This window comes from Arvicanthis niloticus, chromosome 22 (assembly GCF_011762505.2).
Source record: "Arvicanthis niloticus isolate mArvNil1 chromosome 22, mArvNil1.pat.X, whole genome shotgun sequence".
Lineage (NCBI taxonomy): Eukaryota > Metazoa > Chordata > Mammalia > Rodentia > Muridae > Arvicanthis > Arvicanthis niloticus.
In genome coordinates, this window is record NC_133429.1 from 49,260,053 (window position 1) to 49,286,828 (window position 26,776).

The 26,776-nt window shown below is 42.1% G+C and overlaps 1 protein-coding gene across 1 annotated transcript; it reads left to right on the forward strand.

Annotated features, from left to right (window-relative positions):
* Nucleotides 1-3,524: 3,524 nt before the first annotated feature.
* LOC143436330 (retinol dehydrogenase 16) lies at nt 3,525-24,255 on the forward strand. The gene is made up of 7 exons (XM_076920543.1): nt 3,525-3,996; nt 4,915-5,163; nt 5,289-6,136; nt 7,370-8,241; nt 20,754-21,012; nt 22,252-22,415; nt 22,885-24,255. The coding sequence occupies exons 4-7, from the start codon at nt 7,929-7,931 to the stop codon at nt 23,100-23,102; spliced, it is 954 nt and encodes a 317-aa protein (XP_076776658.1). The 5' UTR covers nt 3,525-3,996; nt 4,915-5,163; nt 5,289-6,136; nt 7,370-7,928; the 3' UTR covers nt 23,103-24,255.
* Nucleotides 24,256-26,776: the final 2,521 nt, after the last annotated feature.

Genomic DNA, 26,776 nt, shown 5'->3' on the forward strand with positions numbered 1-26,776 from the left:
GTTTGAGGTCCGGAATGGTGATTCCCCCAGAGGTTCTTTTATTGTTGAGAATAGTTCTCGCTATCCTAGGTTTTTTGTTATTCCAAATGAATTTGTAAATTGCTCTTTCTATCTCTATGAAGAATTGATTTGGAATTTTGATGGGTATTGCATTGAATCTGTAGATTGCTTTTGGCAGGATAGCCATTTTTACTAAATTAATCCTGCCAATCCAGGAGCATGGGAGATCTTTCCATCTTCTGAGATCTTCTTCAATTTCTTTCTTGAGAGACTTGAAGTTCTTGTCGTACAGATCTTTCACTTGCTTTGTTAGATTCACTCCAAGATAATTTATTTTATTTGTGGCTATTGTGAAGGGTGTCATTTCCCTAATTTCTTTCTCTGCCTGTTTATCCTTTGAGTAGAGGAAGGCTACTGATTTGTTTGAGTTGATTTTATATCCAGCCACATTGCTAAAGTTGTTTATCAGGTTTAGGAGTTCTCTGGTGGAAGTTTTAGGTTCACTTAAGTATACTATCATATCATCTGCAAATAGTGAAATTTTGACTTCTTCCTTTCCTATCTGTATCCCTTTGACTTCCTTTTGTTGTCTAATTGCTCTAGCTAAGACTTCCAGTACTATATTGAATAGATAAGGTGAGAGTGGGCAGCCTTGCCTAGTCCCTGATCTTAGTGGGATTGCTTCAAGTTTCTCTCCATTTAGTTTGATGTTGGCTACTGGCTTGCTGTATATTGCTTTTACTATGTTTAGATATGGGCCTTGTATTCCTGATCTTTCCAAGACTTTTAACATGAAGGGATGTTGAATTTTGTCAAATGCTTTCTCAGCATCTAGTGATATGACCATGTGGTTCTTCTCTTTGAGTTTATTTATGTAGTGGATTACATTGATGGATTTCTGAATATTGAACCATCCCTGCATTCCTGGGATAAAGCCTACTTGATCTTGATGGATAATTGTTTTGATGTGTTGTTGGATTCGGTTTGCGAGAATTTTATTGAGTATTTTTGCATCAATATTCATAAGAGAGATTGGTCTGTAGTTCTCTTTCTTTGTTGGGTCTTTCTGTGGTTTAGGTATGAGTGTAATGGTAGCTTCATAGAATGAATTGGGTAGTGTTCCTTCTGTTTCTATTCGATGGAATAACTTGAAGAGGATTGGTATTAGATCTTCCTTGAAGGTCTGAAAGAATTCTGCACTGAAACCATCTGGCCCTGGACATTTTTTGGTGGGAAGATTTTTAATGACTGTGTCTATTTCTTTAGGCGTTATGGGACTGTTTAGGTGGTTTATCTGCTCCTCATTTAACTTTGGTACCTGGTATCTATCTAGAAAATTGTCCATTTCCTCCAGATTTTCCAATTTTGTTGAGTATAGGCCTTTGTAGTAGGATCTGATAATTTTTTTGATTTCCTCTGTTTCTGTTGTTATGTCTCCCTTTTCAGTTCTGATTTTATTAATTTGAATGCTGTCTCTGTGCCCTTTGGTTAGTCTGGTTAAGGGTTTGTCTATCTTGTTGATTTTCTCAAAGAACCAGCTCCTGGTTTTGTTGATATTTTGTATAGTTCTTTTTGTTTTGACTTGGTTGATTTCAGCCCTGAGTTTGACTATTTCCTGCCGTCTACTCCTCTTGGGTATACTAGCTTCTTTTTGTTCTAATGCTTTCAGGTTTGCTGTCAAGTTGTTGATGTATGCTCTTTCCACTTTCTTTTTGTGAGCACTTAGAGCTATGATTTTTCCTCTTAGTACTGCTTTCAATGAGTCCCACATGTTTTGATATGATGTGTCCTCATTTTCATTTAAATCTAAAAAGTCTTTAATTTCTTTCTTAATTTCTTCCTTGACCAAGTTATCATTGAGTAGAGCATTGTTCAGTTGCCAAGTGTATGTCGGTTTTCTGATGTTTTTGTCCATGTCAAAGACAAGTCTTAATCCATGGTGGTCTGATAAGGTGCTGGTGATTATTTCAATCTTTTTGTATCTGTTGAGGCCTGTTTTGTGACCAATTATATGGTCTATTTTCGAGAAGGTACCATGAGGTGCTGAGAAGAAGGTGTATTCTTTTGTTTTAGGATGAAATGTTCTATAGATGTCAGTTAAGTCCAATTGGTTCATAACTTCTGTTAGTTTCATTGTGTCTCGATTTAATTTCTGTTTCCATGATCTGTCCATAGCTGAGAGTGGGGTGTTGAAATCTCCCACTATTATTGTGTAGGGTGCAATGTATGCTTTAAGTTTTAGTAAAGTGTCTTTTATGTATGTGGGTGCCCTTACATTTGGGGCATAGATGTTGAGAATTGCAAGTTCCTCTTGGTACATTTTTCCTTTCATGAATATGAAGTGCCCTTCTTTATCTTTTTTGATTACTTCTGGTTGAAAACTGATTTTATTTGATATTAGAATTGCTACTCCAGCTTGTTTCTTGGGACCATTTGCTTGGTAGATTGTTTTCCAACCTTTTACTCTGAGGTAGTGTCTGTCCTTTCCAAAGAGGTGTGTTTCCTGGATGCAGAAAAATGTTGGGTCCTGTTTGTGTATCCAGTCTGATAGTCTATGTCTTTTTACTGGAGAATTGAGTCCATTGATATTAAGAGATATTAAGGAAAAATGAGTGTTGTTTCCTGTTATTTTTGTTATTGGCAGTGGAGATATGTTTGTGTGGCTACCTTCTTTTACGGTTTTTGGAAGATTACTTTCCTGCTTTTTCCAGGTTGTAGTTTCCCTCCTTGTGATGGAGTTTTCCACCAATTATCCTTTGAAGTGCTGGGTTTGGGTTGAGATACTGTGTAAATTTGGATTTGTCATGGAATATTTTGGTTTCTCCATCAATAATGATTGACAGTTTTGCTGGGTATAGTAGTCTGGGCTGACATTTATGTTCTTTTAGGGTCTGTATGATATCAGTCCAGGATCTTCTGGCTTTTATGGTCTCTGGTGAGAAGTCTGGTGTAATTCTTATAGGTCTGCCTTTATATGTTACTTTGCCTTTTTCCCTTACTGCTTTTAGTATTTTTTCTTTGTTTTGTACATTTGATGTTTTGACTATTATGTGGCGGGAAGTATTTCTTTTCTGGTCTAAACTATTTGAAGTTCTGTAGGCTTCTTGTATATTTATTGACATCTCTTTCTTTAGGTTAGGGAAGTTTTCCTCTATAATTTTGTTGAGAATATTTACTGGTCCTTTAAGTTGGGAGTCTTCCCCCTCATCTATTCCTATTATCCTTAGGTTTGGCCTTCTCATTGTGTCTTGGATTTCTTGTATATTTTGGGTTAGTAGCTTTTTGTATTTTGCATTTTCTTTGACAGTTGTGTCAATGTTTTCCATGGTATCTTCTGCACATGAGATTCTCTCTTCCATCTTTTGTATTCTGTTGGTAATACTTGTATCTATGACTCCTGATCGTTTTTTTAAGTTTTCTATCTCCAGTGTGTTCTCCCTTTGTGATTTCTTTATTGTTTCTACTTCCGTTTTTAGATCCTGCATGGTTTTGTTTAATTCCTTCTCCCATTTGGTTGCATTTTCTTGTAATTCCTTAAGGGATTTTTGTGTTTCCTCTCTAAGGGTTTCTATCTGTTCTTTGAGAGTGTTATTTATGTCTTTCTTAAAGTCCTCTATCATCATCATGAGAAGTGATTTTAATTCTGAATCCTGCTTTTCTGGTGTGATGGGGTGTTCAGGGCTTGCTATGATGGGGGAACTGGGCTCTAATGATGCCATGTAACTTTGGTTTCTGTTGCTTACGTTCTTGCGCCTGCCTTTTGCCATCTGGTTAATTCTAGTGCTACCTGTACTTCTGTCTCTGATTGAAGCCTGTCTTTCCAGTTGTCTCACTTTTGTTTGGTCTTCTAGGAGTCCAGATGTCTTTGTGATTTTTTCCAGCTGCCCTGATTACAGTGGTATCTCTAGGATGCCTCAGGATATGGTGTCTCCAAGGTAGCAGTCCAGCTAGATGTCTGCTGTTCTGGGTGCAGTGTCTCCTCTTGGATATCTCAGGGTATGTTGTCTGACACTCTGAGTTCAGTTGTTCCTCTGTGGCTCTGGTTTGAGCGGACCTTCTAGTATGTCTCAGGTGGAATCCGGGGTCCACACAACTGCAGACCTGGTAGAGGTCTGGTCTGGGACTCAGACCCTGCAGGCCTCAGACCGGAGGGGGGGCGAGCAGCAGAAGGAGCCTGCTAGCGCTGGCTATGGGTTCTATGGATCCCCCAGAATGTGTCTGGGGGACTTCTGGGTGCACTCACCTGCAGGCCTCAGACTGCAGGAGGGGCGAGCAGCAGAAGGAGCCTGCTAGCGCTGGCTATGGGTTCTATGGATCCCCCAGAATGTGTCTGGGGGACTTCTGGGTGCACTCACCCGCAGGCCTCAGACTGCAGGAGGGGCGAGCAGCAGAAGGAGCGTGCTAGCGCTGGCTATGGGTTCTATGGATCCCCCAGAATGTGTCTGGGGGGCTCCTGGGTGCACTTACCCGCAGGCCTCCTCAAAATATATTCTAAATGCTTAACCTTCTGCTAATATTAGCAGTTCTAATGCCTTTCTATTTATCCTCAAAGAACAATAGTTTAGACCTATTTCCTTAGGCAGTTTTTGTATGAGGTAAGAAAAAAGTTCTTGTCTTTCATAACATGCTGCTCTGTTCCTTCTGATACTCTCATGATCATGAGCCTGTAAGAAAAGTTAAGAATCGGAGGCGGTATAAGACTAACACTTTCCATGAGCTGAGATACAGGTGACTGAGTGCACAATTTTTCTTGAACAGTGTTCGTGGTCCTTCTGAGGAACTGAGAGAGCCTAGGCTTGTGTTTCAGACACATGGATTCTACCACAAAGGGCAAAGAAATTCTCCTCTGTGCTTGAGTCAGACAGGAGTGGTGGGAGCTGAATGACCACCTTAATGTTTTCTCATTCTGCATAGATCTGAAAAGGCTAAACAGATTGGACCAGAGGTACAACAAGGAGCGGTCTTTGGTGACAGACTGCATGGAGCACACTCTGACTGCCTGTCACCCTCACACCCATTACTCAGCTGGTTGGGATGCCAAGCTCTTCCATCTCCTCTTGAGCCACCTGCCCACCTCTCTTGTGGATGCCCTTCTCACATCGATTTCTTCAAAGCCTGAGAAAGCTCTCTAAAATCTTTACCTATGTGAATATTTGGAATGGTGTAAGTACTGTTTGATGGGGGGAATCCTCAGGAGAAAATAAGAGGGTCGAGGGAGGGAGGTCATTACTCTGGGGTTTTTAGTGTATGACCTCCATCTTACTAATTTTCCTGTAATATTACTGAAGACTGATGATGATCAAAGAAAAAGCCAAAGAATTCTTCCAAGTGATTCAGATATAAAAGTACTGACTGTTGCACAGACTCTGAGTATCATGGCCTAACATGTGGATCCAAACAAATGAGAAAGTTGTGAGTACCTTATAACAATCACTGCCCTATGACCTCCCCTGAAGAAAATGCCTAGTTTCCACCACTATGAATCACGGAAGTATCCCTGTTCTGAATTCACCTCGACCATGGTGAGGGGTCTGAGAGAAGTCACTAATAATGCCAGCACTCATGCCCTGGATTTAGATTGACAGGCCCTGGTTGGGAGGTTCAGACCCTGGTGGTGAGACTCCAGCATGGGATGGTAACACCAATTTTTCATTTATTTTGAAATCATGACTTTTTACGGGGGACTCTTCTTATTTTTTGAGCAAATATGAGGTGATCTCTGTGCTCTGACTTTTAAACTATTGCTTTTCCATTTAGTGGAGTTTGGATCATAGAAATAAAGGAAATGTCACAAGAAGAGGCAGCACAGGTCAGCAGGTTTATACTTGACTGTCTCAGCCCTTCCAGCCACTGAGGTGGAAAAAACTGCTCTCCACTCAAAACTTAACAACACATAAAACAGAAGACTGTGCATGCAAATCCATGAACAGAATTGACCAGTAGATCTCAGCCTCACCCCTCCCTTCCTGCAGACCCACTAAGTGACCATCCCTTCTTTCAGATTCACTAAGTGACAATGTTGACAGTATCCTTCTCAACACTGGTTTTTTATTTTTGGATCAACATTTTTGCAAAAGAACAAGGTTCTTGAACTTGCCATCGTCTCTGAGTCCTGGGTCTTCCTGCTGCTAGGTTGGTAAGTCTTAAGAGTAGGCTGAGCAGGGAAAGCATGCATGGATGAGGCAGAGAATCCTGGGTACAGTACAGACTTCCCTTGTAGGTACTTCCATAGGTGTTTGACTCCTCTTTTCTCAGTAGAAATGTGGAGGCCATGGAGCCACAGGAGAAACTTGTAAGTCAACAATAATTTTACATTTAATGAAAACAGAATTTCCTCTACCCTATCATGTGGTGGTCATTCATTTTACCTATGTTATGTTGAAATCTTTGTTTTAGGGTCCTTGAGCTTATGTATATGTAGCTGTATTATACATGTGTTGGAGGGTCCCCAGAGGTGAGAAGAAAGATGAGGGTCACTGGTTATAAGAAGTTTTCAGCCATAAAATGTGAGTGTCAGGAAATGACTTTGGGTTTTACAGAAGAGCAGAAAGCTCTCTTGATAGCTGACTCATTTCTCCAAAACATGTATTTATATTCTATTTTGGTCCACTGTATTTTGAGATGTCTCACTACATGGCAGGTGTACTGGCTTTTTTTGTGTGTGTCAACCTGAGACAAGCTGGAGTTATCTCAGAGAAATGAGCTTCAGTTAAAAAAACTGCCTCCAATAGATAGAGTTGTAAGACATTTTCTCAATTAATGATTAAGGAGGATAGACCCATGGTGGGTGGTAACTTCCCTGGGCTGGTAGTATTGAATTCTATATGAAGGAAAGCTGAGCAAACATGGGGAAGCAAGCCAGTAAGTAATATCCTTCCATGGCCCATGCATCATCTGCTTCCTGACCTGCTTGAGTTCCGGTCCTGACTTTTTTTTGGTGATGAAGAGCAGCGTGGAAGTGTAAGCTGAATAAACCGTTTCCAACCCAACTTGCTTCTTGGTCATGATGTTTTTGCAGGAATAGAAACCCTACCAAAGACAGCAGGTATACCATGACCTTGTATTATGTAGTGTTATTGTCTTCATCATTACATAAATCACAGTGTACTTATCCACAGTTTCTCTGCACATTGTAGCTGTAAGAACACGGTTGAGGAGGCTGGATCATCTCAGTCTTCTGTAGAGCATCAAGCTGGCTCCACAAAGGAATAACTGTCACCCAGAATGGATCTACAGCTCTAAACATGGGGAGAGGCTCTAGAGCATCATAATGAGACAGAACAATGGGTTATTAACAGGAAGTATCTTGTAAGGTGATCCCAGGCTGCCTGCAACATTTCTGGAGAAGCCTCCTTTTCTCCTCTTCCAGGTTTCTTTGTTGGGAAAAGCCAGTGGACTCAAAGGGACACAGAAGGACTCCATATTTGGGTGCTGTCCTTCTACCTTCCCAGGAGCTGCTATATTAGGAGGGCACCATCTCTCCCTGTCCACTCCTGTATGTTCTGCTGATTCCAACTGCAGGTCACCCATAGATTCTCATTATGTTCACAACATCCTGCTTTGTGGCTCTAGATTGCAAGATGCAGAAACACAAGGTAACTCTGTGAGTGGACCATGGGATCTGTGTAATGACATACACATGAATTCCCACATGGGTCCTGAAAGCAATAATCATAAGCCAATAGACCTGTGTTATTGGACAATCAGTGGTATTTTCTTGGTATTGAAATATGAAGAGCCAAACGGTGTTTATGTCTGCTGTTCAAAAGCAGGTAAAAAACCAGAGATGTGAGGCATCAGTAATTATAAGGAATGCAGAGGACTTTACCCCAGAAGGCTAGAGTCCTAGATGCCTACTCCTGCCTGTGTGAGCAGATACCAGGATCATTTATAAGAGTATTTCTCTCTCTACTTGACTTCTACAAGCCATGTGGCTCTACCTGGTGGCACTTGTGGGCCTGTGGATGCTCCTGCACTTGGTCAGGGAGAGGCAGGTGGTGAGCCATCTCCATGACAAGTATGTCTTCATCACGGGCTGTGACTCAGGCTTTGGGAACCTGCTGGCCAGACAGCTGGACAGGAGAGGAATGAAGGTGCTGGCTGCATGTCTGACAGAGAAGGGAGCCGAGCAGCTGAGGAGCAGGACATCTGAGAGGCTGGAGACAGTGATACTTGATGCCACCAAGACAGAGAGTATTCTGGCAGCGACTCAGTGGGTGAAAGAACATGTTGGGAACAGAGGTATCATTGAGATTCTATTCTGTGTTCTTGGTTTTCTCTCTGTGTGTGAAGAGAAGTCCTGTGTAATCCTGAAATGATTCCTGTTGAGTCAAGGTGGAATTGAAGTCATTGCAGATTCTACCCTTCTCCAACCCATCAGCCTGTCCTCTTCCCTGTACACTGGGTTCTCAAAGCTCTGCATTCTTTGATTAGTTGGTGCCTTGGAAAGTTTTTATGTGCAACTTATTCTCTGTCTTCTTTGTGCTTGTATGTAGAAAGACTGGATTGTTGGCTGCTAAGTCCTAAGTTAAATACAATGAAGAGGAAGGAGAGCCCTGGGTTCCTGGGGCCTGGTCTCTGTGTAAAGGTCATGAGCCAGATTGCATCTACTTTCTCAGTTCTGCAACATGTTCTTATGTACTACTACCTGTGTACCTTCACAGGGAGAGCCAAAATCATTGCCATGTGTAGGCCCCAGTCAAGGAATGCTTTAGGACAGAAAAATATAGTAAGTGATCTCTCTCACAAACACACACATACAGACACACACTCACATGTTGCCTTTGCATCTCTTTTTTCTTCTCTCTCTTCACTATTTGTATTATTATATAAAAGATAAATTCATATGAAAATGAATTGGACACAGTTATTTTTCTAAACTCTAGTCATGTCAACCACAATTAATGTACAATTTACTATTCAGTGAATGAACACTAGTAACACTTTGACCCGTATGTTTACAGTATGTGCTTTCTTTGCACTGTAAAAATGTAATCTTTTTAACCACTTTTCCACTTAACGATCTTTAATTACAATAATAACATTCAGTGAAGTACAATAGCTTGACCCTTAACCAAGCCTTATTATACTTAGCAAGCACTGGAATTGTGTATCATTTCATTCCTTTGTGTTCTTCTGAATCCTGTTTTTGTGGCATGATTCAAGATATGGAGCTGGACACCATCTGATGAACCACTTTCTCTGCTCCTTCCTGTTGGCTTTGCCAGAAATGGCCACCACTCTCAGCTTGTTTTATTGCCCTAAGAACTCTCTTGTGATATTTGTAATCCATTCTGAGTCTGCACACATGTGTATTTTGGGATCTAATTATTAAAATATCTGTTGTGCACATTCTTATTAAATTTCTCATGGAAACATTTAGATCTTGTTTCCCTTTTCTGTAGCCCCTCTCAAATCCTCCCCAGATCCCAGTCACACAATTCATATTCTTTCTGTCTCTCTTTATCTTTGTCTGAAAAAACAAAAACAAAATAGAAATGTGCAAGGAAAGTTAACACAAACTAACAAACAAAAAGAATAACAAAAAGAAACAACCAGAAAAAAGCAAAAAGACAGCACAAAACAAGATGAAAAAAAATTCAGGCATCCCTGTACTTCCAAAATTTCACACAGTTTATTTTGTGGAGTCACAAACCATCTCAGTTATGAGGCTCTGTGAGTGCCTCTTTCATAAGTATGTTACAGTTTGATACTTACCCACATTGTTCTCAAATAACTGAGACTGGACTAAGTTATTTATTTAACATTTTTAAAGGGCAGAATTACTGAGAAATATTATTTTATTTCAATGTTCTAATCTACCAAGCTTCCAATCAAAATCATAAAGATATGATAGTTAAGACAGTTAGTTAAGATAGTTAAGACTTCCTCTGCTCCAGGTGTTTTCTTATGATGTCTCCTAGACTCTCTCAGGGGGCTCAGTCATTGGTTGTAAAGGCCTTTATTGACACTTCAGGGAACAAATGGAAAGCTGTTGTTTACACAAGATTGCACCTGGATATTCTCTGAATAAGGGCTGTAACCAGATGCAGGGAACACAGAAATCAGTATTTGAATCATCACACAGTGCACAATAAAACCACTACAAGGCACCATGATACTACAGTGCAGAAAACTGTTCATTCTCTGGACAGCAGTTGTCAGTTACAAATGGCTTCTTGCTTAGAGGTTAGACCATGTGTGTCCACTGTCCCTGTTCAGTGCTAGGTTACACTACCATTTTGACTGTGCAGGTCTTATGTGTGCTTCCACAGTCTCTGTGAGTTCATGTGAACAGCAATCCTGATGTGTCTAGAAGACAGTCTCCTTGGAGTCACCCATCACCTCTGGTTCTTAAAATGTTTCTGCCTCCTCATCCTCAGAGATCTCTGAGCCTTGAGGGGAGAGGCATGATGAACACTTCTCCTTTAGGGCTGAGTGTGCCAGAGTATCACACTCTCTGCACATTGGTCACTTGTGTGTCTCTGTGTTATTTCTTGTGTATTGCAAGGCACAATTTTCTGTATTGTGATTGATCAAATCACTGAACTTTGAGTGCTGCTAGTAATATGCATTCAGAGTCTTATTATTGTGTGTTCCCTTAGAATAATAATGATATTTAGTTTTCCCATAGAATCATGACTTATCTAGTCTCAGGTTTTTGGCCACTCTAGTAGGATCATTATGGATTCCATTTCAGAAATCACACCTTCAATCTAATGAAAAGTGTTTAGTTACACCCATGACATTGGTGCCTTATAGAGCAATATATCTTAAAGGCAGGTCACAGTAGTCACAGATCGGACTTGTGACTTGTTAATAGTAATGACTGTCTTTCTCGTCTGGGAATGTCCAGTATATCTTCTGGCACTTGAATTCTACTCAGTAGAAGTGAATGTTTTACTTGGGCACCAGCTTGCTTTCTCTCAGTTGGATGACATCAGACCTCATGGACTTTAGTTGTTGACTTTGTTAGGATTTTACTGCTGTGAACAGATGCCTTAGAAGGACAACATTTATTTGAATGTGGCTTATAGGTACAGATATTCAGTCCATTATCATCAAGGCATGATCTTGGCAGCATCCAGGCAGGCATGATGTAGAAGGAGCTGAGAGTACATCTTGTTCTGAAGGCAAACCAGAGTAGATTGTCATCCAGGGTGCTAGGATGGGGGTCTTCAATTTTATGCCCACAATGACACACTTCATATAATGACACACCTACTGTTACAAGGCCACATCTCCTAATAGTGCCACTTCATGGGGCAAGTCTATTCAAAGCACTGCATTGTCCTCACTAACCTTCATAGGCTTGGTCAAAATCATGAGTCTGTGGGAGCCATACATAAATATAACATATTGCAAAATACATTTAATCTAACTTCATAAGTCACAGTAGTGTGTAACAGTCTCACTAATTTTAAAAGTCCATAGTTCACAGTGTCTTCTGAGATTCATGGTCTCTCTTCACTGGAGACTTCTCAGCTGTACAGGAAAACAGCTGAGCAAACTTCACACTGTGCATCTCTGCATCTATTATCAAAGCCAAGTTCAGATCTCCAACTCCTTCTTTATCTTTTTTTACTGCAACAAACTTCTTTCTCATGGGCTGGTTCTACTCCCTGTTAGCAACTTTCCTCAGAAGATATCCTGTGACTCTGCCATCTGGAACATCTTGGGGTCTCCAAGGCTACTTCAACATTACAGCTTTCTGTTACAATGCGTTGATCCATGCATGACCTTTCTGGGCTCATCCAAAGTACTTGAGTAACAACTGAAGCTCCTAGCTCAGTAGAATTCTATGCTCTGGTTGACTTTACTCCACTGTTCTTTGTGTTCTTGGTGTTCATCCTGTGGTAGTGGCATCTCTAACACATTGAGGTATTCTGTTGTAACTAGGCTTCACCAATAGTCTCTCATAGGCATGCTTCATAGTGCCAAGCCTTCTTTGCATGACCCATTCTACAGGGACTTCAACTACACTTGGACTTCAACTACACCAATGGACTTACCTTGCTTCTTACAGTGCCAAGTTTCAGCCATTCTCCATGACACCTTCATATCTTCAAAACAAGTACCACCTGGGTGATTCTCATGCATTACCAAGTACAGCAGGAGCATGAGGTACAACCTTGGCCATTCTCAGGAATTAGCTTCTTTGTGCTCTCAGAAATCACATCCTGGATTATTTCACCTCAATGATTTTTGTCCCTTCTTAATCATCACTATTTTTTGGCCCTTGCTAACAATCACCAGTTGTCCCAGTAGTCCCTTCTTTTTTTGACTCTAACACCAGAGCCAGATGGTCAAAGCTGATGAGTTCTGTTGCATGCTAGGCCTGGAACATGATCTCCTTCTTGTATTACCAGCCTTTTGTTTTCCAACTCACTCACTCTCTAAACATGGATGTCCTGGATTCTGGGAAGGCTTGTACCACCTTGCCTGTATTTAAGCATTTCTTCACCTAGAACTTGCTCTGTCCCAGGGTGGTTATGAAATCATAGATCTGCTTGACACAGTCTTCAGGAAACCAAAGCATGTACTACGTTGACTGGGCCTAAGCTTTTTGTGGCTATTGTTCCTCAAGAATCCGATAAAAAAAACCTGTTTTGTTCATTTCTGGATTATCATTCACTGCAGATGAAAATCTAAATGAAAAGATAAGCAAGTAATGTTAAGATGTAATATGATATAACCAGACCTTGGTCAATGGCAAACACATTAACAGTATGCTTAGCTTGGTGGGATCTTGCTCCAAAATCACCACTTCCTTAATCTGTTTATCTTCTTAGATACAGAATTCACCTCCATTTTACTTCCTGGTGTCCCTTTATTCCTTGAAACATACATGTTATACTTTTCTTTTCTATCCTGGTATTCTTGCCCAAAATGCTTATCATGGGACTTACCCAAAGACAAAGTCTCTCTTGGGCTTCGTTGAGACTTCCTTTGTCAGTGCAATTAATATAAATCACTTTACCTTAGCCTCAGGCATACTCTTCAGATAAGGATAAAAAGCAGCCATATTCTAGACCAAAATATCACAAAAACAATCTCTCAACCACATATTAATGTCCTTCTAAAACATCTAGAGCCAGGCTTCCTCAGTTTATATCATCCTCAGCAACAAATTCTTCCATATTCTTAAAAAGATAGACCATAAATCATTAATCCTCACTTAAAGCATTCCACTGCTTTCCAAAACCAAAGTCCCAGAATCCATATTCTTCTACTTAACAGCGTGGTCAGGCCTATCACAGCAAGACCACACTCCTGGTACCAACTTCTTTCTTAGTTAGGGTTAATTGTATGAACAGACACCATGACCAAGGCAACTCTTAGAAGAACAAAATTTAATTGGGTCTGGCTTACAGGTCCAGATGTTCAGTCCACTATGAAGGCAGCATCTAGGCACGCAAGAATTAGGATGAGCTGAGAGTTCTACATCGTGTTCAGAAGGCAAACAGGAGAAGACTGGCTTCTAGGGATCTAGGATGAGTATCTTAAAGCCTATGCCCACAGTGATACTGTTCTTTCAACAGGGCCATACCTCCTAATAGTGTCAATCTCTGGGCTAGTATATTTAAACCATCTCAGCTAAATAGCCTTACCATCAGGTTTAGAGAGCAGCTAGTAGCCTTGAGCAAATCCTGCAATGGATTTGTTTGGAGGCTGTGGTGTTTTGAGTATGCCTAGCCCAGGGTATGGCAATATTTAGAGTTGTAGCTGTGATGGAGTAAGTGTGTCACTGTGGGCTTGGGATTGAAAACCCTCACTGTAGATGCCTGGAAGCCAATCTTATCTTAGGTGACTTCCAAAGGAGAGGACAGACTCTCAGCTCTTCCATCCCCATGCCTGCCTGGATACTACCATGCTCCCACCTTCATGATAATGGACTGAATGTCTGAACCTGTTGCCAGTGCCAATTAAGTGTTGTCCAATTATTAGCTTGGTTATGGTGTCTGTTCACAGCAGTAACATACTAACTAAGCCAGGAGGGTATTCTATGCATTCCTTTTATGGACAAATGTGACCCATATTATGTCAATGAAGGAGTTACTTGGCATATGTCCACATTGACAGTGGAAAATCTTTCCTGTTGGTTGTCAGCAAAGATTGTCACTTCCATTATCCTGTCCCTGGATGTCTCAGTTAGGGTTTTTACTCCTGTAAGAAAATATCATTACTGAAAAGCAAGTTGTTTTAGGATAGGTTTTATATAGGTTAGGCTACCACATCCCTGTTCAACACCAATGGAACTTAGAATACAACACATATTTCGAAGGAACCTGGTTGTGGACACTGATGCAGAAGACATGGAGAGGTGCTTCTCACTGTCTTGCTATGCATGGATTTCTCAGCCTGCTTTCTTATAGAACCCAAGACTAGCAGCCCAGTGATGTCACCACACACAATGGGCTGAACCCTCCTTAGATTAGTGATTGAGAACATGCCTTACAGCTGGATCTTATGAAGGCATTTTCTAAACTAATGCACCTTCCTCTCTGATGACTCTAGCTTATGTCAAGTTTTCACAAAACCAGCCAATAGTTTGTGTTTTGAAGTCATCTGAGGAGAGTTGATCAATGTTGATCTTCATTAGTAAATGTTGACCAGTTATTAAATTCAAGGACTGCTTCAGCAGAGCTGAAAAGCTCTGTTTTCCAAACCTCCCACAATCAAGGTTTCAATTGTTTGTTTCCCAAACAAATTTCCTCTGGAGATTAATTTTGTCTTTTGTTTTTATTTTCCTTCGTGTTTTCCTCTGTTCTGTCTCCTCTTGCTTATGACTATTCCGTCTTGTTACTATACCAAGGAATGATAATGGAAATCAATTTTTCCTTATTACTCCATTCCGTGGCCACTTTAAAGACACAGGTGGCATGGAGTAACTTCTCAGAGTAATGTATAGTTACAACTGTTTGCATTAGTATTCTATATCTGTGAAGCGATGCCTTGACCATGGTAACCCTTATAGATGGAACATTGCATTTGGGCGTGCATATGGTTAAAGCTCTTGACTATTATCATCATGTCATGAAGTCTGCTGGGTTACATAGCAGTCATGTGATAGAGAAGGAGCTGAGATACAACATCTATATCAACAGGTACCAGGAACAGGAGAACTCTGGGATAGCGCATGCCTAGTGAATCACATATCTAACAGGGCCACACATTGTAATCCCTCTCAAGCATTGCCACTGTCTCAGTACCAAGCATTTGAATATAGAAGCAAATGGCTGCTGTTTTCACTCAAAGCATCAGAAAATGTAAGAAATTAAATCTCTGCCAGGATAGCATCAACATGTAAAACCCAAATATACTTTCATTGTTTCCAGATTAACAAAGGTGAGCCATGTTTCTATCATCTGTTCTTAAACTTAGCAAGTGAGACAGGATTGCTGGCTGATTTTCAGGTAAAAAGCTAGGCCAAGAAATCTTAAAGTTGAAGCATCCATGCTGTGAGCCAGCAGTCTGATGGGCGAGCTCCCTGCTGTGTGGAGACATTGCCCTTGTACTTTCTTCATTTGATATTTCATTTATTTACAATACAGATGTCATCCCCTTTTCCTATTTCCCCTCCCTAGAGCCCCCATCCCATCCCCTTCCTCCCTTATGCTTTTATACCATTTAGATTACATGGAGGTATTAATGTCAGTTCTAGGTTGAGCATCTAGCAATACAATAAACACAAATAGTCAAAAAAAAAAGTAAGGCATTAAACCCAACTACATGGACAATTTCTTGATCACTGTTTCTAAGGGCTTATCAGGATGACTAAAGTCTCTGAGCCTACTTCCGTGTCCTAGCCCAAGGTCCTTTTCATGTCTGAAGCCCACTTTCATGTTCTAACCTAATATTTAGACTCCTGCTTGAGATTACTTGTTTGTTCTAGCTTAAAATTTGGATTCCTACCTGAAATTACCTCTTTGTTCTACCCTAATGTCAGATTCCTTCCTGAAGCCTACTTGTTTGTCCTTGGTCAATGTCATATTCCTTCCAAGCAGCTCATTTCCTTGTTCTTGGCCCAAGTCAGATTCTTGCCAAGCAGCCCCAAAGGCTCTCTGCCTCTTCCCCTTTTTTTATTTCATTAATAAGTGTGAGCCTGTCTTAGGTCATTCTGACAAGAATGCCTTCCTTTCCCATCATGGAATTTGCATTATCAAAAACAATGCCCTCTGTCTTAGGTCGGTAAGGCTCTGTGCAGATTCTTACCTGTTCTGGCTTGCCAGTCTGTTAATTTAATAACTCTTCTCTGGGTGTCCTTTTTCAGGTTCAAGCCATGTACTTTGGCTGCCAACATGTTGATGTTGTTGAAGAAAAGCTTTAACACAATGGGCAGGAATAAAAGAATTTCCAAGAAAAAAGGGCTTGCATGATCAAGCTATATATACCATTTTTGAAGCTTGACCAAAATAGAAATACTGATCTCAGGCCATGGATAATTTCATCAGCAGTATCTACTTCATCAACACTTTGCAAAGAAGCATCCTTGAAATTCATAAGCTCTCTATGTATCATTAAAACATCCAAAGAGGTGTTAGAATTATACCAAATAAACTGCAAATGTGTTTAAACTATTTCCTAAATATAATGACTATCACTAAATTGTAAAACTAACATGAATCTAATGGTATTTAGCATAATACTCAAGACGGTTCCTAACCCTTAAATTCTGAACCTCCTTCTAGTAATCTGAATAGGATAAAGAGCATCAATTCATTCTTCCAAATGATATCTGTATACTCTGGTATATTCAACACTTAGAAACATTTTCATTACATGATTAACAAAATTAGCTGCCTTTACTTCTTGTGTCACAGCAATTGCAGAAGAAGTGGTGCTAGCAATTATGCAGTTATAGCTGTTATACCAGCAATAGTCATGCCCACTACCCTCTTGCTTGTGCTTAAAGCCTGACTCATTTTTTCCAGTACTTTCAAGCTATTATTAGAATACCAAGGTTCTGTGATACTCAGGGCACTAAAACAACCTGGTTGTTAGACCTTCATACCTGACATGTTGGATTTCAAAGCACAAGCACAATTAGAAGACTTACATTAAATACTGTAGAAGAAACAAAAGTATTTTTAACTCGAGAATTAAAAGAGCCTTAACTCATGTGCTATATAGCTCTATAGCTTCATCTTATGGAGGCATTTCCTCAACTGAGTCTACGTCCACTCTGATGACTCTAGTTTGTGATAAGTTTTCACAAAATCAGCCAATATATTGGGTTTTGTAAGCAACTGAGGAGAGTTGATTAATATTGATGATATTCAATATTGATGGTGATCAGTATTGAGACATGATCTGTAGGAGGAGGTAAGGTTGGAGAAGTAAGGAAAGAAAGAGGAAAAGGAAGAGGAGGAGCTAGGCTAGGAGGAGATGGCTTAGAGGTAGGAGGACAAAGAGCCACTCAGGTATGGAGAGCAGTCCTGGGTAACAATTTATATTTAGGTTAGCTAATTGGGAAACACCTCTAATTGTATGGGTATATTGTTATTGGGCATTACCAAACATACAATGTTTTTTATTAATCTTTAAGCATTAGAGCTTCATTTATATCGGGTACTGTGGGGATAGAGGGATGATCTGGGCACAGCCATATAGAGACAGCACGGTAGATTGGCAGAGCCATCTCCCACACTGGCGTTTTGTGAGTGGCAGTGCGGGTGTCTCTGTCCACCCAAGCAGATGGCCTGAGCTGAGCAGCAGCAGTATGATGCCTCTGCTCGTGGCGGCAGGCCTAGGCTAATGGGAAACACAGCAGCTGATTAAGAGAAGCCAGATTAAATGCTGCCATTTTAAATATCTTACACTACAATGATCAATATTGATTTTCATCAATATAGATGTTTATCAACAATGAGAATTGATCATTATTAATTTCAAGGCTGGCTTCAGCAGAGATTAAATGCATGGCTCTGTTTTCCAAATCTCCCACAATCAAGTTTCCATTTCTTCAATTACTAACCAAATTCCCTCGAGAGATTAATTTTGTCTTTTCTTTCTTTTGCCTTTTGTGTTTTTCTGTGTTCCTTCTCTTCTTTATGACTGTCCTTTGAGTACTATAATAAGGAATGATAATGGTCACCAGTTCTTCCTTATTACTGCCTTCCTAGTCCACTTGAAAGACACAGGTGGCCAGGAGTAACTGCTCAGAGTAATGCATAGATACAACTGTCTGCATCAGAATTCTATATCTATGAAGTGATGCCATGACCATGGTCACTCTTACAGATGGAACATTGCATTTGGGCTTGCATAAGGTTAAAGCTTTAGACTGTTAACATCATGTCATGATGTCTGCTGGGTTACATAGCAGTCATGTGATAGAGAAGGAGCTGAGATACTACATCCATATCCACAGGTAGTAGGAACAACAAGATTCTGGATACCCCACTCCCACTGAATCACAGAATCCAATATGGCCACACCCACTCCAACAAGGGCCACAACTCCTAATCTCTCTCTAGCACTGCCCCACTCTCAGGACTAAGCATTTAAATATATGAGCCTATGGCTGCAATTCTATTCAAACCACCGCATGAAATAAAAGAATAAAATCGCTAGAGTTGGCTTCAAGATGTAGGACACAAATGTACTTTCATGGTCTCCAGGTTAATAAAGGTGAGTCATGTTTTCACCATCTGTTCTTAAACTTAGCAAGTGAGAAGGAACTACTGGCTGATTGCCAGGTAGAAAGCTGGGCCAAGAAGTCTTAAAAGATGAAGTTATCCATGCTGTGAGCCAGTAGTCCTCATGAGTTCACCAGCCATGTGGATACCCTGCTCTTATTCATTGCATCATATTGTCCAGTAAACAAGTATTCTATCCTTGTTGAATTGCATGTTTTTTTTCATAATTAAACCTGTCTGGTATGATGGTCTCTTCCCACTGTTTCTAAGACTCTGGGGTCTGGTCAACAATGCTGGCATCTCAAGCCCCTTGGGTCCCAATGAGTGGATGAACAAATAGGACTTTGCAACTGTACTGGAAGTGAACCTGTTGGGCATGATCAGAGTGACTCTGAGCATGTTACCTTTAGTGAGGAAGGCAAGGGGCCTTGTGGTCAATGTCGCCTGCATCGTGGGCCAAGTGGCTTTGTTTGGTGGTGGCTACTGCATCTCAAAGTATGGTGTAGAGGCCTTCTCAGACTCCCTCAGGTACTGGAAGGGAAGTGGACTCACACGGTGCTTTGGGAGGGTTTTGTATTTTGTCACACTCTTTCAGTCCCTATCATGAGGAGGACACTAGAGTTTTGCATCTCTTTTACATTCCCCTCACTGAATCACTCACTGGGCAGGTCATTTCCATGTCTCTGTAAGAGGGCATGACTGAGACATGAGTTGACATCATTATTTCCTTTTATGGAGGAGGGAGGACATTGGGGGAAAATACTGGGATGGGTTTGGGACACTGAGAGTTTTGGGTCAAAAATCCATTCTCTGGAAATATATATGCTGAGCTTGTTTTGAATTGGCTTGAATATCTCTTTCCATTTCACAGATTGATAACAGGCCCCTGTAGAATCCACAATTAACACATTCTACCAAAACCTATGGGTTTCTATCACAACCTAAAAACTATGATATCTTAGCGACTGAGTGAGGAGTCAAAGAAGGACTGTTCTGAGAGATTCCCGGGACAGATGTGGGGCTGATATAAACTTACTAGTGAGGTGAAGGTGACTTGGAGAAGGAATAGAAATCTTTGCATCTGCACTACTTAGAGAAAGGTCTTACACTGTGACATAGATCAGAATGTTCTATTTTAGGCCAGTGGGCTACACACAAGAAATTCTTAGTGTGACATACAAGAGCACAGAGGCAATGCCCTTATCACAATACTCTTCCCCATTTGCTGTATACCCCAGATCCAACGGCTGTGACCTTTCCTCACCACAGGCTCCTGGTGACATGCTACTGTACTCCTATTAAAGTATTCTCACTGAAAGACCTCTGAAGACCTTGACATATGTCTATCTTGCAGAAGGGAGCTCTCCTATTTTGGGGCGAAGGTGGCTATTATAGAGCCAGGGTTCTTCCTAACTGATGTGACCAGTATTGCCAGAGTAATCTCAAATATTCAGATGATGTGGGACCAGACCAGCTCAAAAATCTGGGAGATCTATGGCAAGAAATACTTGGCATCTTGTAAGTGAGCTCTGAGGCTTGAAACTACATACAATTCTGAAAACTCAACCCTCTGCTCATTTTAAAAGTTCTAATGCCTTTCTATTTATCCCCATAGAACAGTAGTTTAGATCCCTTTTGTTCTGGTGGTGGGCAGGTTGTGTTGCAGTAAGAAAGGAGTTCTTGTCTTTCATAACATGCTGCTCTATTCCTTCTGATCCTATCATGATCATGGTCCTGTAAGCAAAGTAAGGAATGGAAGGTGATATAACACCAGCACTTGACATGAGCTGAGACACAGGTGACTAAATACACAATTTTCCCTAAAGGTGCATTGTGTTTTCATCATCTGTTCTTAAATGTACATGTGAGAAGGGATTGCTTGCTGATTCCCAGGTAGAGAACTAGGCCATGAAGACTTAAAAGATGAAGGCATTCATGCTGTAAGCCAGCAGACTCAGGCATGAATTCTCCTCAGGCATGTGTGGAAATCCTGCTCTTATTCACTGTATTCTGTTGTTCAGTAAACACGTCACAGTGGTCTTACCTTGTTGAATGAACATTTCATCTGTATTAAACCTGTGTTGTGTGACTGTCTCTTCCCACTGTTCCCAGGACTCTGGGGCCTGGTCAACAATGCTGGCATCTCCCTCCCCTCGGGTCCAAATGAGTGGTTGAGCAAACAGGACTTCGCAACTGTACTGGATGTGAACCTGTTGGGCATGATCGAGGTGACTCTGAGCATGCTGCCCTTAGTGAGGAAGGCAAGGGGTCGAGTGGTCAATGTCTCCAGCATCGTGGGCCGAGTGTCTTTCTTTGGTGGTGGTTACTCCATCTCCAAGTATGGTGTAGAGGCCTTCTCAGACTCCCTCAGGTACCATATGGGGAAGCGGTTCCCCAGGGGATATTTGGGATTGTTTTTAATTAACCATACTCTTTAAGTCTTCATCATGTGGAAGACACTCGGGTTCTAGGACATGCACACCTTCACCTGACTGAAACATTTACTGGGCAGCACATTTTTATGTCTCTACAAGAGGCTATGACTGAGACATGAGTTGAGTTCACTTTCTCCTGTTACAGAGGAGGAGAGCACTGGGGGACAACACTGGGATAGGATGGAAAATGTGAGGTTTTTTTTTTTTTTTTTTTTTTTTTTTTTTTTTTGTCAAGAATCTAGACCCCTGACCTCTATATGCTAAGCATGTTTTTGAATTGGAGTGAGTATAACTTTAAATTCCACAGATACTTATCAGGCTTCTTTTAGAGTCCACAATAAACACATTCCAGCATAACTTATGTGCTTCTATCATGACATAAAGACTATGGCAACTAAGAGAATGAGAGAGGAGTCGAAGAAGTACTGGGAGCTTCCTGTATGGTTGCCATGGCCATTCGGCTATGTTGACCATGCAAGCCATCACCTATGTTGGGGGTCCTATAGTAGGATTGGACTGTATTAGAGTAAACATGAGATCCTGAGACCTGGAACCTGGGTGTGTAGGTGCATTCGTTTTGGACAATGTAATGGCTACATATGGAAGGAGGGTGGTCACCAAGTGGGCAATGGTAGACTTGTGGAAAATTGGAGAGTGCAGAACTATTTATTTTGTGTTGTTGGCAATATTTCTCTTCCAAGGGATGGAATAAGGGCAGCTCTTTGGGACAGGGAACAGGGAACCTGCCAATGTGAGGGAGTCGGATGCAGGAGGTTTCTCTTGGAGACACCTGCAGGAAGAAAGTGCAGAATGTCCTGAGAACTTCCTAAAACAGAAGTCGGATAGATGGAGACTTATCAGTGAGGTAGGGGTGACTAGGAGAAGGACTATGATTCTTTGCATCTGCACTACTGGAGAAAGGACTTACAGAGTACCATAGACCAGAATGTCTAAGTTTAGGGTACTGAGCTACACACAAAAAATACTTAGTGTGACATCCAAATGCAGAGTGGCAATACCCTTATCACAAGATCCTTTGCCATTTCCTGCACATTCCAGATCCAAACGGTATGACCTTTCCTCACCACAGGCTTTTGTTGGCATGATACTGAACTATTATTAAAGTGTTCTCACTGAAAGATCTCTGAAGTCCTTGACATCTGTCTGTCTTGCAGGAGGGAGCTCTCCTACTTTGGGGTGAAGGTGGCTATTATAGAGCCTGGCTTCTTTCTGACTGAGGTGACCAGTAGTGCCAGATTATCATCAAACATCCAGATGATGTGGAACCAGACCAGCTCAGAAATCCGGGAGATCTATGGCGAGAAATACCTGGCAACCTGTAAGTGAGCTCTGAGGACCAAAGCCAAGTCCAGTTCTGAACACTTAACACCCTGCTAACTTTAGCAGTTCCAATATCATGCTCATTATCCTCAAAGAACAGAAATTTAGACCCATTTTTTTGAGCTGGTGGGCTGTTTGTGTATGAGGCCAGAAAGGGTGTTCTTGTCTTTCAGAACATGCTGCTCTGTTATTTTGATCTTCTCATGATCTTGGGGCTGTAAGTGAATTCAGAGATGGGAGGCCATATAAGACCAGCACTTTCCGTGAGCTGAGATACAGATGGCTGAGTGTGCTCCATTCTTCCTTGAAGATTGTTTGTGGTCCATCTAAGGAACTGGGACAGGCTAGGCTTAAATTTCAAGGAATGGACTTCTTGACATACAGAATGGAACATCTCCTGTATGTTGTGTTCAGACAGGAGTGGTGGGAGCTGAATGACCACCTTAATCTTTCTTCATTCTGCATAGATCTGAAAAGGCTCAACAGATTGGAGCAGAGGTGCAACAAGGACCTGTCTTTGGTGACAGACTGCATGGAGCACGCTCTGACTGCCTGTCACCCTCGCACCCGATACTCAGCTGGTTGGGATGCCAAGCTCTTCTACCTCCCCTTGAGTTACCTGCCCACCTCTCTTGTAGACGCACTTCACTACTGGACTTCTCTAAAGCCTGAGAAAGCTCTCTGAAGTCTTTACCAATGTGAATAGTTTGGGAGATGTAGAGAATATAAGGGAGGAAATTTTGGAGAGAAATGAGGAAGGTTGAGGGAGGAAGGTCATTACTATGGTGTTCTTAGTCCATACTCTTCATCTTATTGATTTTTCTGTGATACTACTCAAGACTGTTCATGACAAAATAAATAGCCAAAGAATTGTCCCAAACCATTCATGTAGAAAAGAGCTGGCTGTTGCACAGGCTCTGAGCATCATGGCCTACCATGAAGATCCACACAAATGAGGAGGTTGTGACCGGTTTGTGCCAAGTACTACCCTATGTCCTCTTCTGCAGGAAATGCATATGCCCTGGCTAGATTCCATTCCTATGCAGCATGGTGGTGTCCCTGCTCTGAATTCACCTGTGACCATGGTGTTGTGTCTGAGGGATGTCACTAATAATGCGTGCACTCATGCCCTGGAGTGAGGTAGACAGGCCCTGGGTGGTTGTAACAGTCCCTGGTGATGAGAATCCAGCAGAGGAAGGAGACACCAATTTTTCATTTATTTTGAAATCATGGCTTTTGGGGGGAGTCTTCTTAATTTTAGAGCAAATATGAGGTCATCTCCTGTGACCTGCCATGAAAAAATGGCTTGATCATTTAGTGAAGTTTGGATAACAGAGGGAAGGGGAGTATCCTGAGAAGGATTCTTACAGGCCAGCAGGCTTTCTTTGACTGTCTTATCCCTCAACCCCTGAGGTGGGAACAACTGTTCTCCACTCAAAACTTAACAACACATAAGGCAGAAGACTGTGCATGCAAGTCCATGAACAGAATTTACCCGTAGGCCTCAGCCTCAGCACTCAATACCTGAAGACACCCTAAGTGAGCATCTCTCCCTGCAGACCCACTAAGTGACCATTTCTTCCTACAGACTCACTAAGTGATTATCCCTCCTTGCAGACTCACTAAGCGATCATGTATAAAGAGTATCCTTCTCAACACTGGTGTTTCAAATATGTTGGGACAACATATTTGCAAAAGATCAAAGGTCTTGCATTTGCAGTGGCCTCTGAGACTGGGCTCTGCCTGCTGCTACATTGGTAAATCTCAAGAGTAGTCTGAGCGGGGAAAACATTCATGGAAGAAACAGAAAATCCTGGGCTCCATACAGACTTGCCCGGGGGGGTGGGGTGGGGCAGGGGCTTCCCTAGATGCCTGACTCCTCTTCTCACGGGAGAAATGTGGAGGCCAAGTGGTTACAGGAAAACTTGTAAATAAACAACAATTTCTAGATTAATGAAAATAGAAATTCTTCAACCCTATTATGTGCCTCGTCATTCAGTTTACCTATGTTATGTTTTCAGACCTTTGAGCATATGTATGTGCACCTGAACCTTGCATGTGTGGGAGGACCCTCAGAGATGAGAAGTAAGATGGGGCCCACCGCTTATAGGAAGTTTTCAGCCATATACTGTGGGTGTCAGGAAAAGTATTTGGCTTATACAAAAGAGCAGGAAGCATTCTTAATAGTTGACTCATTTCTCTAAAACATGTATTTATATTAAATTTTGTTTTATCTTATTTTGAGACGTCTCACTACCTGGCAGGTTTACCATGACCTTGTAATATCTAGCCTAATGTCATAATCATTACATAATTCACACTGTTGAATCATTATTATACATAATTCAAACAGTATCTCTGCATTATGTAGCATTTGAGGACAACTGTTCAGGAAGCTGGACCTACCTCAGTCCTCTCTGGAGCATCAAGCTGGCTCCACAGGGGAAGATGTGGGGAGCCAACAGGAGGTGGCTATCATCCTTGCAGCCATCTTGAGCCATATACTCTGACAAGAGACTTGTTTACAACAGCCTACAACAGCTGAGTACACTCTGATAACATCTTGTTTTAGATACTCAGGATTTTCCCTTGGGTGTGTGAGACTTAAAGGTATGACTTAAACACACGACTTAAAGGTGTGACTTAAAAAAGTGACTTAAAGGCTTGACTTAAGAAGTGAGACTTAAGAGTGATACAAAAGGCGAGAGGCAGACGGAAAAGAAGCTTAGGACTATCAACTTGGAAACATACTAGCGGCTAGGGAATTGTGACTTTTAAGGAACTGGGAAAGGGACTAGCAACTTGGAAAAGTACTAGTGATGAGAGACTTGGGATTTTGAGACTTGAGACTTGGGACTAGGGAGTTGCAACTAGAGACTTGGGACTAGCGACTTAGGACTTCGGACTTGGAAGGAGAGAAGCAGAGAGACTGCAGGAGAGAGAGACATGAGAATAAATGGGACTGAATCACACTCTGTCTGGTCTCCATTCTTTGCATCTGTCCTCACTCTTTCTCTTGCTGAACCCCGACCCATGTACCAGAGCAGCAGTATGAGCCAGGAAAATTTAGCAGCCAAGCTTGGAGCAGTGCGTGCTCTAACAATTTTGGCCCCCAAGCTTGTAGCAGTGTGGGTTCCAACATTTGGCAGAGCGGTCCCCCACTCTTTGGCACCCAATATGGGGCAGCAAGAACAAGAGACCCAGTGAGGGACATTACTGGAAGAAGGATCTGCTGAAAATTCAGAAGTGAAACAAAGGTGATCACCGCAGGAATCTGCTGCATTGAGAAAGGTAAGTCTTGTTAATGAAAATGGGGCAAGAGCTGAGGCCTGGGCCGGACCTCTGCTCGGCCAGCTTGTGAGTACAACCCGGATTCCGCCAGACACATTCTGGGGGATCCAAAGAACCCATAGCCAGTACTAGCACTCTCCTGCCGCTGCGCCCCCCTCTTCCTGTCTGAGGCCTGGGCCGGACCTCTGCCAGGCCGGCTGGTGAGTGTACCCCGGATTCCGCCAGACACATTCTGGGGGATCCATAGAACCCATAGCCAGTGCTTGCACGCCCCGGCCGCCTCGCGCCCCTCTTCCTGTCTGAGGCCTGGGCTGGACCTCTGCTAGGCCAGCTTGTGAGTGCACCCCGGATTCCACCAGACACATTCTGGGGGATCCATAGAACCCATAGCCAGCGCTAGCACTCCCCTGCCGCCGCGTGCCCCTCTTCCGGTCTGAGGCCTGTTGGTGAGTACACCTTGGTTACTGCTGCCAGACACATTCTGGGGGCTCCACAGATCCCACAACCAGCTTTAGGTAGGAAAACCCACATACTACCCTGAACTCATAGTTGGGTGCCCTGAGTGCTCAGAATCCAGCAGATACCCGCCCGCCCCCCCCCCCTGCGCCGCCCCTGCCGGCCAGCACCCCCCTTAGGCCCATCTCTCGGGTCTGAAGCCTAGACCAGACCTCTGCCAGGTCTGCAGTTGTGTGGACCCCGGATTCTGCCTGAGACATACTGGAAGGTCCACTCAACCCAGAGCCACAGAGGAACAACTGAACTCAGAGTGTCAAACAACATATCCTGAGATATCCAAGAGGAGACACTGCACCCAGAACAGCAGACAAATAGCTGGACTGCTACCTTGGAGACACCATATCCTGAGGCATCCTAGAGATACCACCGTAATCAGTGCAGCTGGAAAAAATCATAGAGACATCTGGACCCCTAGAAGACCAAACACAATCGAGACAACTGGAAAGGCAGGCTACAATCAGAGACAGAAGCACAGGTAGCACTAGATTTAACCAGATGGAAAAAGGCAGGCACAGGAACGTAAGCAATAGAAACCAAAGTTACATGGCATCA

Coding starts and splice junctions, on each gene's coding strand:
- LOC143436330 (XM_076920543.1), top strand. CDS start 7,929: ATGTGGCTCTACCTGGTGGCACTTGTGGGCCTGTGGATGCTCCTGCAC. Junction 8,242..20,753: donor AGAACATGTTGGGAACAGAG/GTATCATTGAGA, acceptor CACTGTTCCCAG/GACTCTGGGGCCTGGTCAAC. Junction 22,416..22,884: donor CGAGAAATACCTGGCAACCT/GTAAGTGAGCTC, acceptor CATTCTGCATAG/ATCTGAAAAGGCTCAACAGA.